A 16,850-nucleotide genomic window follows, 5' to 3' on the forward strand; every position below is an offset into this window, starting at 1 on the left:
AATCATAAAAAAAACTCAATGTCAAATATTTCTTCAGAGTACTGATTGCACAAGAGTGATTTTCAGCTCGCTGGTGCAGCATTTGTCCTGCTACTTTTTAAAAGCATTGTTCACTCTCACCATTTTGGCAACATTCATTCATTGTGTTTCTTTCTGGGGGTGGCTGTAGCTCAGGTGGCAGAGCAGGTCAGCCACTAATCAGAAGGTCGGTGGTTCGATCCCAGGCTGCCTCCTGGCTGCATGCCAAATATCCTTGGGCAAGATACTAACCCCATGTTTGCCTACTGGTGGTGGTCAGAGGGCCCGGTGGCGCCAGTGTCCGGCAGCCTCGCCTCTGTCAGTGTGCCCCAGGGCAGCTGTGGCTACAATGTAGCTTGCCATCGCCAGTGTGTGAATGTGTGTGTGAATGGGTGAATGACTGAATGTAGTGTGAAGCGCTTTGGGGTCCTTAGGGACTAGAAAAGCGCTATACAAATGCAGGCCATTTACCATTCTTTCCTCGCTTTCTCTCTTTTTTACTTTCATTTAAATATATGATAAAATCTCTCACCAGTCATGGTTTGCGGTTCTACCTATTTGCTCCCTGTCTCCCTTACTCTCAAAAAACCTTTCTGCTTTCTTCTGCCCTCCACTCGCCCTCCTATCACAGTTCATTAACATCACTGTTTGAATTCAAGTTTGAAGGCTAAAGCTGATTAGCGATCAGAATATGTTTGTAGTTTTTCTTATTCATTAGAGATCCCCGCATATGCTTGCAATACATAGTCTACATGTACTGAAATGCTTGTGTGTGCTTCTTACAAGTTATTGTGTTTGTATCTCCGGTTTATCATTCAGTTCCAGTTGCGGTATGTGTAAGTACAGTCATGTATTTGTTTGTATTTACATGCAGGCCCATGCTTTGATTTGTGTGGGTGCATTTGCATGCATATGTACAAGAGGTACTAGAGTCAATTTTTTATCAGCAAACGTCTGTGTCTGAGTTTCTGAAAATGTGTGTTCGCTCCATATCATCGTGGGTACCAGGTTGCATGTCACCGGGTGGCCTCTGTAACTCTCTGCTGCAAATGAGCTGGCAGAGGGAGAAATGGAGAGATGGTGGGTGAAAACAGAAGGAGCAGGGAGTGATTGATTGATTTTGCCTTTCTTCCAGTGGAGTAACATCAGGAGAAGTTGTTGAATATAAATGATGTTAATGAACAGTTAGGTCTGTGTTAAAGCACTTGTAGCAAAGGTCGACAAGCTTCTTTTAGAGGTAGTTGTCAGTGATTTGGCGTGTTTACCTTATTTAGTGCAATACTCCCAAAAATTTTCGCATTATTTGTCTAGCCTTTCAAGTAGATGCGACCATTTTCCTACTGTGAGTTACGCTTAAAAATGTTCTGGGAAAAGTAACATCCAGTTTTGTATGACTACTGCAACTGGACACAGCTGTAGTACCTTGAACGTTACCTATACTTCCTCAGTATATTTTCTAGCTAGAAAAAGCTTGTCCACATCATTGTTTTACATGACCTGTTGATAAAAAGGCAATATCCTAAAAACAGAACTGATAGATTAGTAAGAAAGCCAAGAGGAAATAAAACTAACTAGCCAGCAAGGGCAGCTTAAACTGACTGATGACTTCTCATTCTGGAGCCCATTTTTTATCGTACTGAACTAACTAACCTAGAAACCAATTTTCACTGCACCATATATTATAATGCTGACATCAAGGGGCAGAGAGATAATGGTTGTGATCAGACAAAAATCCGACAGACTTTAGACACAGATAGTGTTTTTCTTGAAAAAATGTTGGGTGGCTGTTTCAGACCATTTGGTAACCAAAATTCAGGCAGTCAAATGACACTGGATGAGAAAAGGAAACATGCATTTGGTTACTTCATTACAATAATGTGATGACTGTTTCTTACTTTGCAAAAGATGGTTTGAATGGACCTCTATTGTTTGCAGAAACATCATCAATGGCACATTTTTCCCTTCATATTGAGACCAGTTTTGAGTGGGGGAAATGACATTTAAACTGTGTTCATTGGACAAAAGACTGTAACAAAACTCTTATGTATTTTTTGGGATTTATACAGTAGTGATGATTGGTTTTATTTCACTGTATCACTATTTTGTGAAGGAAAATATTATTATTTTTTTATCCCAAGAATCAAAGTTTCTGTTTGCCAAGAAGGGGAATATTTTGACAGAAGCACATGCATTCAAATACATGCAAAGCACACTAAACCTCTCTTAGGCATACACAGAGATGCTTATTGTCTGTCACTCTCTCCTACACTCACAAATGCACACACACACAGACTCAGACACACACACTTAGCCTCCATATAGTTGAGATGGATGAGTATGCAGTAACTGACAGTTGATTCATCGGCCCCGCAGCCACCATACATATTCTAATGCAGCCTTGAGGAAAGTAAAAAACTTGGAGAGGGAAATCAGGACTTTTGCTTTTAGACTGCAGGAGTAAAGGGACCATTATTCTTACCCAGCATAACAGAGCTGTCAACTGACGAAGCACCTGCCATCGCAAAGAGATTCATTCTCAGAGACCACAAACTTCAATCTTTAAATGACTCTTTTAGTTGCAAGTGTTTTCAGAAGATTACTGTGTAGCGTAAGGAAGCTTCATTTTGAAAAGACCTTTAATTGGTTGGTCCTCTATTTGCACGTGTGTGTTTCTGAGCATCATTGCCTCCATCTTAATAATCATTGATCAACTTTCAAGCTGATCCATGTTTAGATGCCCCAACGATTCTGTATCACAACAAAGCTCCAGGAAACTGATTTTTATTTTTATTGTTTTACCTAAAAGAATATTACAGTGTGATTATGACTCACATTTTAAGGACACAAGAAGTTAATCCACACTTGGACAGCATTCTCTTGTTTCTAGTGCAGCTCAGGCACATCATATCCTTCCGTTAAAAAGTGGGTCATGACCGCAGTTCAATGTGCTGATATAGAGGTCTTCTAAGAAGTGGGAGCTGCCCATACTAATTACCATAGTTCATAATGATGAACAGAATTCTCACCGGCACTGTCTGAGGGCCAGTAAAAAATACTCCATTTAATTTCCATGCCATTGTTTCCATCTGCTCCTGTTGCTCTTTAACTGAGCCAGTTGTTGAGTCACACTACTGTGCCTTCACATTTTGTTTTGAAAGTTAATATTACTATGTAATTTGTCTTTCTCAAATAATTAAATTTCCAGTAGATTGCATATACCTAATGTCTTCTTCCTGAAAACAGAAGATCATTTACGTGGTCTCATACTCACCATGTGTGTATGAAAAATCCCTTGTGGCATTGGTGTTTAGCAGCACTTTAGCACTTTATATGCTTTTAGTGAAAGTCGTTTTGTCAAATATTTAAATTTCCCCATTATATATAGTATTTTCCAAGTAAAGCAAATGGTCTGCTTTTAGTTAGACTTCTTTTCATATGGGTTAGAACTTTTCTTGCATGTGTCATTTCAGAGGTTACTTTCATTTTGAAAAGATATTGCCTATAAAATGTGAACTTGGTTTGGACAAGAAGAAAAAAAAAAGGAAAGAGCAATAAAACTTCATGCTTTTAGGCTTGACAGATGCCATTATTTCAAAGTAGCTGTCAGCAGTGTGTCAAAAAAGTGATGGATTAATACTACAAGTAAAGAATTTGACATCTCAAATGTCTCGTTTAGCTTTAATGGTATCTATTTTCACTGCAAAAGGTAAAGTGCACGTTAGCAGCAGAGTAATTCTTAAATATTACATTAAAAGTTGATGGATTTGTACACTTAAAGGTACAACATGTGTCTGTGAAAGGATGTGAGAAGTTGAGTCTCAGATAATGGATGGATGGATGGATGGATGGATGGACCAAATAGTCTGTAGTTGCTACTGAAGTGTGAAAAAAGTACTTGCCTATATAATGAAAATATAAGTCTTAGATTGTTATTTCTGAAAATTACACCTCAAACCCAAAGAGAAGATTGGAGACATTCAGTTTTTTTTGTACTAAATACTGGAACACAGCTGGAATTCTTGGCAGCAGTAAATCCTGTAATTCTGCATTACAAATGATAAGGCCACCCATATGGAAAAGAAATAGTAAAAACATATATGATTTACTCATGAAAGTGGCCACTTTCTCATTACTTTCATCTATTTTTTTAGTAAGTATACAGTACAAAACATACAAGTTTCATTATATAATTTTTCAAGGGATCTTATATGTGTTTTCACTCTTGTATGCTTTTCATACAAGTTTCATACAAGACAGATACAAACTTTATAAGATTTATATATATCTTTTCCATATGGGCAGCTGCAGATATAGTTAAAGTGAAAAGAAAGTGATGTATTTTTTTCCTGTTTGCTGTGTGACTTATCAGGGACTGTGTAATTTTTCAGGTTACAAAACCTTTTATTGATGTATTCAGAAGAATATTTATTGATTATTTTATTTAAAAAAAGAGAAAGATTTTACACTCAAATAAACATTTTTGTCTTTATTTCACAGCTCCACCCACTCCCATTGCACCTCCTGAGCTTCTTTCTGTTGGTGCTACTTACCTTTGGATCAAACCCAATGCCAACAGCATCATTGGTGATGGGCCAATAATCCTGAAGGAAGTGGAGTACCGGACCACTTCAGGGAACTGGGTAGAGACCCATGTGGTTGACTCCCCTACATATAAACTGTGGCATCTGGACCCAGATGTAGAATATGAGATCAAGGTCCTGCTTTCCAGACCTGGAGAGGGAGGAACAGGACCCCCAGGTCCACCACTGGTAACCAGGACCAAATGTGCGGGTAAGTAAGCACTTTTTTCTTTGTTATTGCTTTAATTATTTGTTTAATTATTTTCCCATTTATGTTGCCTTTTTACCTATTTCTCAGTTATTTTTAAAAATTTAGATTTCATTTAGAAATCTCTCTTTGCAGTTGCTTGATCCTGTTTTGTCTTATTTCTGTTGGACAACTGTACTGTGATCCACTGATATACTCAGCTCATTAATCCTTGGGTAGCACTAATATAATAAGAATGATTTACTATGGTCTGAATATGATGACAGCATGATTTGGAGCCAGAGAGGTAAAAAAGGCTGATGAGAAAGATAACAAAGAAGGAAAAAATGAGGAAAAAAGTGTTTCCTTTTACGTCTTCTTGGGAAGAGAACGCAAATCAAAGCTGATGATAATTGACATGTTAAGAAGAAGCCCCAGAGATGAAGAAATGTTGGAGTGCATAGTTTGCAGGGAAGAAGGTAGGAGAGGTTAGGTGGGGGCAATCATGGCCAATAATGAGTATCCCAGCGGGGGTGTAAGGACGCAATAAGTGGCAGTTCATTTGATAAAATGACAGCCCATCAGATCTCTGATGGCCTCTTATGTGTGTGTAGGTGTGTGTCAGTGTGTATGTGTTAAGTGTGTTCTTACTTAACAAGTAGGAAGCCATCATTCTCCATTCCAGCATTCCCTATGGACTTCTCTGTGTTTGCATTTTGCCATGCAACTAATTGTCTTTGTTCTATCTTGGCCTTTTGACCTTTTTTGTTGCTTTCACTGTACTACTTTAGTCTTCTGATTTTCTGACGCTATTCTTGCTTCCCACTCTCTTTCATTCTTAAATTCATTTTCCCACTTCTAACTTTTTTCTGTCCTTTTCATTTCCTTTTCTCTGCAATGTTTTCCACTCTTTTGTCCTGACTTCATTTCCTTCTTGTCTTCCTTTCTCCCATTTTAGAGTTTTTTCACCCTTTCTCCTTTTTCATCACTTGGGTTTTACTTTATGGTGTCGTTTTTTTGAACTCTTCTTCCCTTCTGTCCTTTAATGTTTAATTCTTCTGTTTTTGACACTTTCCCCTTTTATTCACGCCTCCCCCTTTCTTCTCTGCCATGTCCTTCTTCCTTCTGCCATTCTGTCTCAGTTGTTTTTCTCAAGGGCTTCATTTTATGAGAATTAGAGAGAACAAGACAAAATGATGATGAAGAGTGAGAGGAGATCAAAAAGATGAAGGTGTTATTCTGTAAAGACAGTGGGCTCGATCTGGATCTAACCTTGCATTCAAAGAGGGGAGCGAGAGAGAAAGAGAAAATGCTTTAATAATGCTTCTACTTTTTTTTGATGGAATATACATAGCTAGTGTGTGTGCCTTGGGGCATTCGTTGTTTATGCTACAAGTTCTGTCAAAACTTTGGAGCATTAACTTGGCAGATGCTTAAATTTAATTGGAATGGGAATTTTGTGTATTTGCGGTTGCTGTGTTATGTGTGAGTGAGAACGTGTGAACTCTACTGTGTGCATATCTTTCTGTGTTTGTGTGTGTGAGTATGTCTGCATTGTGTACATGCTTGTGTGTCTACCACAATGTGTTTGTGTTTGTGCATTTGTGGTCTTCAGTCCACCCCATGTTTTTTCTTTTTTTCTTAACTCTGTGGTAATCAGCAAGTGAAAATTATGTGTTAACACTACAGTCTCTGTTTTGGTCTCTCTCCCTGCTTCCTTGCTTTATCTATCTCTCACTTTCAATCTCTCACTCTTACTTTCTGTCTCCCATATTGAAACACAAGTAGCTGGTGAGGCGCTGGGGTCTTATGGGCCCTACACATAAATGTTTTCTCATAAAGAACTCATTGTGCAAACCTGCTAGCTAAATAGCTTACTAGCTTGTAGAATATGAGCCTAACCAATTCTTTAAACGAGGCATAGACCTTACCTTCTATCCTTCTATCTACAGAGAAAATGCTTATTCAACGTATCATCCAGATTTTTTCAGGTTTGTGAATCCACAGCTACAATACTCAGTGATGATGCAGAGAGATGACTTTGCTAATATTAAATTACAGTTTGAAGAGTGCTTTTACAAATTGATATATACAGCAGATGCCAGTTTGCAGAATTACTAGTAAAAATGTTAACTCTTTCTTTTGCTTTTGGATGTTGTAATAAATAAAATTCTCTACCTATACCAGTTAGAAAATGCACAACAGACAATGTTTATGAACGTTTTTACACAGCCAGAGTGAAATTTACTCATCTATAGGGAGTGCAGAATTATTAGGCAAGTTGTATTTTTGAGGAATAATGTTATTATTGAACAACAACCATGTTCTAAATGAACCCAAAAAACTCATTAATATCAAAGCTGAATGTTTTTGGAAGTAGTTTTTAGTTTGTTTTTAGTTTTAGCTATTTTAGGGGGATATCTGTGTGTGCAGGTGACTATTACTGTGCATAATTATTAGGCAACTTAACAAAAAACAAATATATACCCATTTCAATTATTTATTTTTACCAGTGACACCAATATAACATCTCCACATTCACAAATATACATTTCTGACATTCAAAAACAAAACAAAAACAAATCAGCGACCAATATAGCCACCAATATAGCGACCAATATAGCCAAGGACACTCAAAAGCCTGCCATCCATGGATTCTGTCAGTGTTTTGATCTGTTCACCATCAACATTGCGTGCAGCAGCAACCACAGCCTCCCAGACACTGTTCAGAGAGGTGTACTGTTTTCCCTCCTTGTAAATCTCACATTTGATGATGGACCACTGCTTGAAGAAGGTGTCTTGGCAGTAGGACTGGGAGTTGAGCTTGACTCCATCCTCAACCCGAAAAGGCCCCACAAGGCAAGGCAAGGCAAGGCAAGTTTATTTGTATAGCACAATTCAACAACAAGGTGATTCAAAGTGCTTTACAGAGACATTAGAAACAAGAACAAATAAAAAGCATGATTTAAAATTGATTAAAACAAGCAAATAAACTAACTAACTAATTAACAAACAAACAAACAAACAAACAAACAAACAAACAAACAACAGTATATAAAATCAAAACAGATAAAATCAGAACAGTAGATAAAATCAGTAGTTAAATGTAAGTTTTGAAATTTAAGCTTAAAGTGTGGATTTGGTGCTTTATTCAAATGCAGCTGAGAACAGGTGAGTCTTCAACCTGGATTTAAATAAACTGAGTGTTTCAGCTGATCTGAGGCTTTCTGGGAGTTTGTTCCAGATATAAGGAGCATAAAAGCTGAATGCAGCTTCTCCGTGTCTGGTTCTGACTCTGGGAACTGATAAAAGACCGGATCCAGATGACCTGAGGGATCTGGATGGTTCATACTGGGTCAGGAGGTCATTGATGTATTTTGGTCCTAAACCATTCAGAGCTTTATAGGCCAGCATCAGAACTTTAAAGTCTATCCTCTGACGGACAGGCAGCCAGTGTAAAGACCTCAGAGCTGGACTGATGTGGTCCACTTTTTTGGTCTTAGTGAGGACTCGAGCAGCAGAGTTCTGAATGAGCTGTAGTTGTCTGACTGATTTTTTAGGTAGACCTGTAAAGATGCTGTTACAGTAATCAAGCCTACTAAAGATGAATGCATGGACTAGTTTTTCCAGGTCCTGTTGAGACATCAGATCTTTTATCCTTGATATATTCTTGAGGTGATAGTAAGCTGACTTTGTTATTGTCTTAATGTGTTTTTCTAAGTTTAGGTCTGCATCCATCACTACACCCAAATTTCTCGCCTGGTTTGTGGTTTTTAGATGTATAGATTGAAGTTCTCTGGTGACCTGTAATCGTTTTTCTTTGGCGCCAAAGACTATTACCTCAGTTTTGTTTTTGTTTAGCTGGAGAAAATTGTGGCACAACCAGTCATTGATTTCCTCAATGCATTTACCAAGAGCCTGTACAGGGCCTCGGTCTCCTGGTGACATTGTGATATATATTTGTGTGTCATCTGCATAGCTGTGATAGTTTATTTTGTTGTTGTTTATAATCTGTGCCAGTGGGAGCATGTAGATGTTAAACAGAAGGGGTCCCAAGATGGAACCTTGGGGAACTCCACATGTGATACTTGTCTGCTCAGATGTGAAGTTACCTATTGATACAAAGTATTTCCTGTTTTCTACGTATGTTTTGAACCAGTTTAGTACAGTTCCTGAAAGACCTGTCCAGTTCTCCAGTCGTTTGAGTAATATGTTGTGGTCAACTGTATCAAATGCTGCACTGAGATCCAGTAAAACTAGGACTGACATTTTTCCACTGTCTGTATTCAGACATATGTCATTAAACACTTTGGTCAGAGCGGTTTCAGTGCTGTGGTTCTGTCTAAAACCTGACTGGAAGGCATCGTAGCAATTATTCTGTTTTAAGAAGTAACTGAGCTGTTGAGAAACTGCTTTTTCAATGATCTTACTTAAAAACGGGAGATTTGAGATCGGCCTGTAGTTGTTCATTTGTGTCTTGTCAAGATTGTCCTTTTTCAGTATAGGTTTGATTACAGCAGTTTTTAGTGATTCTGGAAACACACCTGATAATAAAGAAAAGTTGACGATCTGTAACAGGTCTGACTCTAAAGTCTTTGAGACCTTTTTGAAAAAACTTGTTGGCAGGACATCTAAACAGCAGGAGGAGGAGTTCAGTTTACCTAAGATGTCCTCCAGGTCTTTGCTGTTAATAGGTTGAAACTGTTTCATGGTGTTTAAACAGTTTTTTGGTGGACACAGTACATATCCTGGATCTGCTGTTGATGTACCAATTGCTTGTCTAATTTTTTGGATTTTTTCAGTGAAGAATTTGGCAAAGTCATTGCAGGCCATGGTCGAATGAAGTTCAGCTGCCACTGACACAGGGGGGTTTGTTAGCCTGTCAACTGTAGAAAATAAGACCCGAGCATTATGGCTGTTTTTAGTGATGATGTCAGAGAAGTAGGACCTCCTTGCATTCCTCAGTTGTAAATTATAATTGTGAAGTTTCTCTTTATAAATGTCATAATGAACCTGGAGGTTTGTTTTTCTCCATCTGCGCTCAGCTTTCCTACACTCTCTTTTTTCATTTTTCACCAGTGTGGAGTTTCTCCATGGAGACTTTTTCCTTCCAGAGATAACCTTCACCTTAATGGGAGCAATAGTGTCCATTACATTTAACATGTTAGCATTGAAGCTATTGACGAGCTCATTGACTGACCCTCTGGACAGGTCAGGTGTTAATGGGAAGACCTGGTTAAAGATCTCACTACTGTGTTCAGTTATACACCGTTTTGTGATCACTGTTGTTGATATATTTGTGTGGGCTCATCTTTGATGATACCAGCCCAAACCAGTACTCCACCTCCACCTTGCTGGCGTCTGAGTCGGACTGGAGCTCTCTGCCCTTTACCAATCCAGCCACGGGCCCATCCATCTGGCCCATCAAGACTCACTCTCATTTCATCAGTCCATAAAACCTTAGAAAAACCAGTCTTGAGATATTTCTTGGCCCGGTCTTGACGTTTCAGCTTGTGTGTCTTGTTCAGTGGTGGTCGTCTTTCAGCCTTTCTTACCTTGGCCATGTCTCTGAGTATTGCACACCTTGTGCTTTTGGGCACTCCAGTGATGTTGCAGCTCTGAAATATGGCCAAACTGGTGCCAAGTGGCATCTTGGCAGCTGCACGCTTGACTTTTCTCAGTTCATGGGCAGTTATTTTGCGCCTTGGTTTTTCCACACGCTTCTTGCGACCCTGTTGACTATTTTGAATGAAACGCTTGATTGTTCGATGATCACGCTTCAGAAGCTTTGCAATTTTGAGACTGCTGCATCCCTCTGCAAGATATCTCACTATTTTTGACTTTTCTGAGCCCGTCAAGTCCTTCTTTTGACCCATTTTGCCAAAGGAAAGGAAGTTGCCTAATAATTATGCACACCTGATATAGGGTGTTGATGTCATTAGACCACACCCCTTCTCATTACAGAGAAGCACATCACCTAATATGCTTAATTGGTAGTAGGCTTTCGAGCCTATACAGCTTGGAGTAAGACAACATGCATGAAGAAGATGATGTGGACAAAATACTCATTTGCCTAATAATTCTGCACTCCCTGTAGTGGAAGAACAATTAGAAACAGCATAAGTTGCAATGAAATACACCAAAATGAATCTTCTAATTTTAAAGTGAGTTTCACATGGTTGAAGTAGCGGCATAACAACAGCATTGCTGCAGCGGCTCCAGACATGCTCCCAATAGTATGGGACAAGTTTGACTATCGTATGGAGGAGGACACAAGTTTTGTGTAAAATTTTATTTTCAGAAGATATTTTAAAATTTACCACAAGCTTCTATGTCTATTACTTAAAAAAACAAAAAACTATGGCCTTTTGAATTCGGATGATTCTTTTTGATACACCCTGTTTTGTTCTCCTGTATTATCTTTTTTTCTAGCTGTTTATAGATTCTTATGTCACATGGCTATAAAATTAGTTCACATAGCTGCTCTAAATATGGGAGAAATAAATCTCCCTGAGGGACCAGGGGGCAAAGCAGTGAATGTTTACAATGTTTAAGTCCACCTATAATCTGGCTCTTTGAAATATCTTTGAAAAGAAAAAAATGAATGCATTAGTTTATGTTATAGTTCCTTATTTCATTCTAGGAACATATCACTCAGCAGTAAGAGTTGCTTGCGGATGTAATTATTTGGACAATAATGAGGTTCTGTGGCACAGAGGGATATAATATATGGACTTTGAAGTGAGTATTTGTTTTATTGACTTTTGTTGACAATAAGAACTGTAGAAAATGATTATTATTATTATTTTGCTTCTCTTTCCCTTTTAGCATCCTTTACAAATCCAGCTCTACACCTCTAATAGATCTGTATTCTTTCTTTGCCTTGGAGTAGAGCAGGGCAATATGGCCAAAAATATTTATCACGATATATATATTTGAAAATTTGCAATAACGATATAACCAACGATATAATTGATGCGAGACAAAATACAACTCCACAACATTACTAGCGCAAAAAGACAACCTTCCATTTATTTTCACTTAAACAAGAAGCTGGTTTTTATGTACATTAAAACCTTTATAAAAATGTAACAGTGCAAATGCAAATTCCTTGCTTAAAGTTTAACCAAAAGGCATTTCCAGTAGAAATGGGCTGACATATCCTGAGCATAACCATGTATAATATCCACTGAAGTTAAAAAGAGGTGCTTTGCAACATTAAACTGCAGTGTGCAGTACGTATTTTTCGGACCATAAGGTGCACGGGATTATAAGGCACATTAAGCGAAACAAAGCAGTCAGATAAATCAAACTTTATTAAACTCATTCTTCTTGCTTCCTCCACTTCTGTACCATTGATTCATTAATGTTGAATTCTCTGGCAGCTGCTCTATTCCCATGTTGTTGCAGTATATTAATGACTAACCTTGTATTGTGGATGGATTATCTCAGTTGTTCTCCTGACTGAAGTTTGGTCCGTTTACAGCATCCTGCCATGCGATTGCATTTGTCTCTAACTATCAGGAACTTTAACGTTAACTTTTATAAGTGGAAAAGTGTTAGTGTTCGTCCTCCAGCACTGTTTATGTTATGCTAACATAGCTGTGTCGCTAGCGATCAGGTAGCACATCATTATATACCAGCTAGCCCAACTTCAGTAACCCTACAAACGTCACTGCTGTTTAGTTTCCTGTCTTCATTTATGTTGGACGTGATAGCAGAGCTGTGCGTTTGAATTTTTCCAGAAATCTCTCAGTCAGAACATGCCATATCATGCTTAGGTAACTAGCGAAACTAGCGAGCTAACTTCCGCTAGCTTCCTGCTAACTTCTAACTCCGTTAAATGTAATACATTTTGTTTTCATGGATGCTTGGAAGTTAAACTTCATAGTTTCACCTGGTTAAGCAGCAATGCTGATCGTTTTATTAAAGATGAAAGAATTGAGACAGTTTTTAACTCTCAGTGATGCTGCAGTGTTGTTTGACCTGAAGATACGGAGTTTAGGACCCAGATTACTCCCAGATTTAAGAGCATCTTAGTCCCACAAATACGACAATAACGACGGCCGCTTGCATGTTCTGCAAAAAAATGTGCTTTGTCGTGTATCTGACGGACAAACACCAAACCAGTTCCACATCACGGAAGTTGCACCATTTTTACAAACCAATTCTGGTTCATCTGTTTCACTCAACAATCGGCCATGTGCGTATGAAAACAAAGGCACTGCGCATGCGCGTTTTACTCATTCTATCGCGATATTTCATTTTCCTATCGTTGCCTAACATTATACCGGTATTACCGTGAACGGTATAATATGGCCCAGCCCTACCTTGGAGTACATCATCACACAGGTTACCTGAATTTCCTGGTCTCTACTGTGTTTATTCTTGTGAACACAAAGAGACACCCTCAGCCCACCTATCGTCTACATACACACACATACACACCTGTCCTGTCTCAAACTTCCTGGTATGCACATCTAAAGCTCTCTGCCCTTTCGCAGACATGCCACATACACACTCTTCAAATTTTTATTTTGCTATTTTGCTCAAACAAAACTTCAGATTGAACAGAGGCTCAAATCTCAGAACAGTTTGTCTGTGTGTACTTGCAGTACATTTAGAAGTAGCCACTTGTTTTCAGCAGGTGTACAGCTGCGAGGTGAAAAGGGATAACTATTTCTCACGTAGGAATAAGATGAGGCACAAGAGGAATTGGAGACAGTGAGATAGGATTAGGTGGAAAAATGTTGCGTGTGAAATAAAAATAGCTGCAGTGAGACAGTGGCAAATCAACAAAGCAGGGGGGGGGGGACAACAGAAACTAGAAAATGTGCTAAAGGATGAGAAGAGAGGGTGAGAGTTAAAGAAAGAAAACAAGAAAAAAAGGATAATAAAAAAAAATATGGAGCACAGAAGAAATGGAGAGGAGGAGAAGAAAGAGACAGAAGGATGCAGTGTAAGGGAAAGAGAAGCCAGTGACGTGAAGTGAAATGGAACAGAGCCGGTGGTCACTCTTTTTGTGTTTGTGTGGAAAGCATAGTAGAAAGGAACATGTGTTTCTGGGCTAGTGGCGCAATGTTTAGCTGTCACAACCATTCATGGGGTGCTCCATGTGTGCTCATTTGTGTGTGTTGTGCGTGACAGGATTGAAACAGGCAGGCAGGACAGATGTTCAAGAACCTGCTGGCTGCTGGAATGCATGTGTGTGTTTGTCGCCACACCTCCTGTGTTCACCTTTCTCTTCTTGTTATCATCTACAGCCATTCAAATTAGGATTCACCAACAGACCTAATAATCACTTTAACCCTTGGTAGAACCTGGGACCATTTCGTGGCCTTTGCGTTTTTTAATTCCACGCCATTTCCACTGTGTTTAATGGAGTATAGCCAAATTTTCAAACATGTATTTTTTTCCCATTTTATTTAAAATGAGCTTAAATGGCTGAATAAAAGGCATACATCCACAATCGAACCTCGTGGCCGATTTCTGCCCCTTGAAACCCATTATAAACGCTATTTTTCACTGCAAATTAATTACGGTCAAAGGGATCGTCGATGTTTTTAAGCTTCACATTTGACCCCTGCTGGAAAACAGCGGGCTGCTTAGACAGACCTGCAGAAAATGAAGCCTGATTCCCGGCGTGCAGCAGCGGCTTCGCCCGCTGATCGGGCGGGACCATTTTCGGTCCCTAGAACCGTGAGAGGGTGCTTTTTTTTTTTTAGTCAACAGGAAATGACGTATTTGTTGTCACGTGGTATCGGACGTGTGTGCTGGAAAAAGCAGTCCCCGGTGATCGTGCCCCGGTCATCGTCGCGACTTACCCCGGGAAGATGCACTTTTTTCGGCCTAGAGGAGCAGCATTTGCCGCCTGGAGACCATTTTCTGGTCCTGAGAAAAAAAAAAAAAGGCGATCGAAATGACTGTTGGTGCCAATCTTTAGTCCATCTAAAGGCCTAATTATAATAACAATTGAATATTACCTCAAATGTTTTTTTTGGAAAATATTCAAGTTTTATGTTTTTTGGGGCAAAAAAAGTAGTGCGCTCATGTGACGAAACTGGGATATAAAGGGTTAAAATCCGCGAAATGTAATTAAAACTTGACATGAATATTTCAAGGAGAAGTAGGTCTAAAAGATTGGCTAATTTAAAGTGGAATAAAATATTAATATATAAAATTTTTATAGCACTTTTTTGGGCGTGGTCGATTAGGACCGATAGTGTGTGCATTTTATGAAATGCGCTCCTGCAAAAAAAATAAAAGTGGATCGAAATGAATGTTGGTGCCAATCTTTGGTCCATCTAAAGGCCTAATTATAATAACAAACAAATATTACTTCAAATGTTTTTTTTGGAAAATATTTAGTTTTTTTGTTTTTTGGGGCTAAAAAAACAGGGCGCTCATGTAATAAAACTGGGATTTAAAGGGTTAAAACAATGAAAATATAATTAAAACTTGACATGGATATTTTAAGCAGAAGTAGTTTTAAAAGATTGACTAATTTAAAGTAGAAAAAAATATTGATATATAACATTTTTAGAGCACTTTTGGGGCGGGACAATTTTTGGTCCCGAGGTTCACGAAAGGATGGGATTTTGAGGTTCTACCAAGGTTAAAGTCATTCTCCTGGCATTTATTACACACCTTCAAGATCATGTCTTTTCATTAAAATGATATATTTTAGATTTTCCCATCACCATTAAAATTCTTCCTTCATGGTTTCAAATGGCTTATGGGTGATTACACTTTTGTATTATTTGTGCAACCTCTCTACCTGCAGCCTGCCCCTCACTCTTCCTCTGCATCTCTAAATGGAGACACAGTGCTGGTCCACGCAACCCAGGTATTTAACTGGTAAATCAGAGGGCAATAGGAAAGGGTTTAGTTGAACTTTTAATTAAGAAGTAGATGTGGATTACAAAAAAGAGGTGCTATAGGAGATGAGTTGTTTAAGGATGTTTGGAGAGTATGTTGTGATTCTATGAACATTAAAGTCCTGGGATTGATTGGTGACCTGCTTGTTGTGTATCTTGCCTCTTCCCCTTTAAAAGCCGGGATAGTTAAAAACAAAGAGATTTGATCCCTGAAGCAACTGATCACTCCATAAATGCAGTAGATAATGTTATTCTGTTTCAGTTTTCAGTAAAATACCAAATGGGAATTATTAGAATGAAATAGGGTGAAGCTATTTATTGCACAGATGTTGCTACACAGATGGACTATTCCATAACAGTTATACCAGTGCAGATAAAGAAAACTGCTAACAATGAAAATACTAACTACCAATATTTCTCACATAAGCAAGTAGGAAAAGGAGCAGAATGGAGAAAAAACTGGAGGGCAACTTGAAAAACTGTCATAGACTCATAAAATTATGTCGAAGTTCCTGCAAAAACTACCCAAACATGACTCAGTAAAGTGACTCACTATTAACTGACAATCTGACAGGTTATGCCTGTTAAGTTAAGCCATATATAGGCGATGTCAGTGGAAAACAAAAGACTGTCAGACCAGAAACCTTAAATAATTCAGAAAAAAATGACAAGGCAAACACACACACGCGCACACAAATATATATACATACATATAATTTGGACCAACTGGCATCACATTTTAGCCCGATGGGTACCCTTTAGCTTCATTTCACCAGTCTTCATAGTTTCAGGGTCTAAACCCAATAAAACAGCAAGTGAAAATGAAAACAGAAAGCATGTGAAAGCATAACTAATTAAAAGTGAACAGCAAGTGAAAGTAAAAATAATGAGCGAGTTACAAAAAAGTAGACCAAATACAAAGACGAAGCTCCTTTTTATGCACACTTATGGCTCTTTCCAGTAAAAGCATTTCCTTTGTCCAACTAGTATTGCTTGAACTTGTGCATCATGGCACCAACAGCAAAGAGCACTGTCTGACATGCTAGCGACTTTGACAAAACTGCAGCGTTTGATACCCTGGGAAGGAGAACCGGCTGGGTTCAGTGAGGACATGGCCTTGATCATGATTGATTTCACTGTGCACTCTCCTCTACAACTTCTCCTCTCTTTCCTCTTTTTTTTCTTGGT

The 16,850-nt window shown here is 38.6% G+C and overlaps 1 protein-coding gene across 8 annotated transcripts in view; it reads left to right on the forward strand.

The window, feature by feature from the left end:
- Window positions 1–16,850, forward strand: part of ptprt (protein tyrosine phosphatase receptor type T) — a 310,486-nt gene that overhangs the window by 94,382 nt on the left and 199,254 nt on the right. For all 8 annotated transcript variants that reach the window (XM_082534416.1, XM_082534409.1, XM_082534410.1 and 5 more), the window contains exon 8: window positions 4,516–4,809. In XM_082534416.1, the coding sequence (XP_082390542.1) occupies window positions 4,516–4,809 (294 nt within the window). The remainder of the gene's footprint in view (window positions 1–4,515; window positions 4,810–16,850) is intronic.

Source organism: Aulonocara stuartgranti, assembly GCF_965226115.1.
Source record: "Aulonocara stuartgranti genome assembly, chromosome: 5".
Taxonomy (NCBI): domain Eukaryota; kingdom Metazoa; phylum Chordata; class Actinopteri; order Cichliformes; family Cichlidae; genus Aulonocara; species Aulonocara stuartgranti.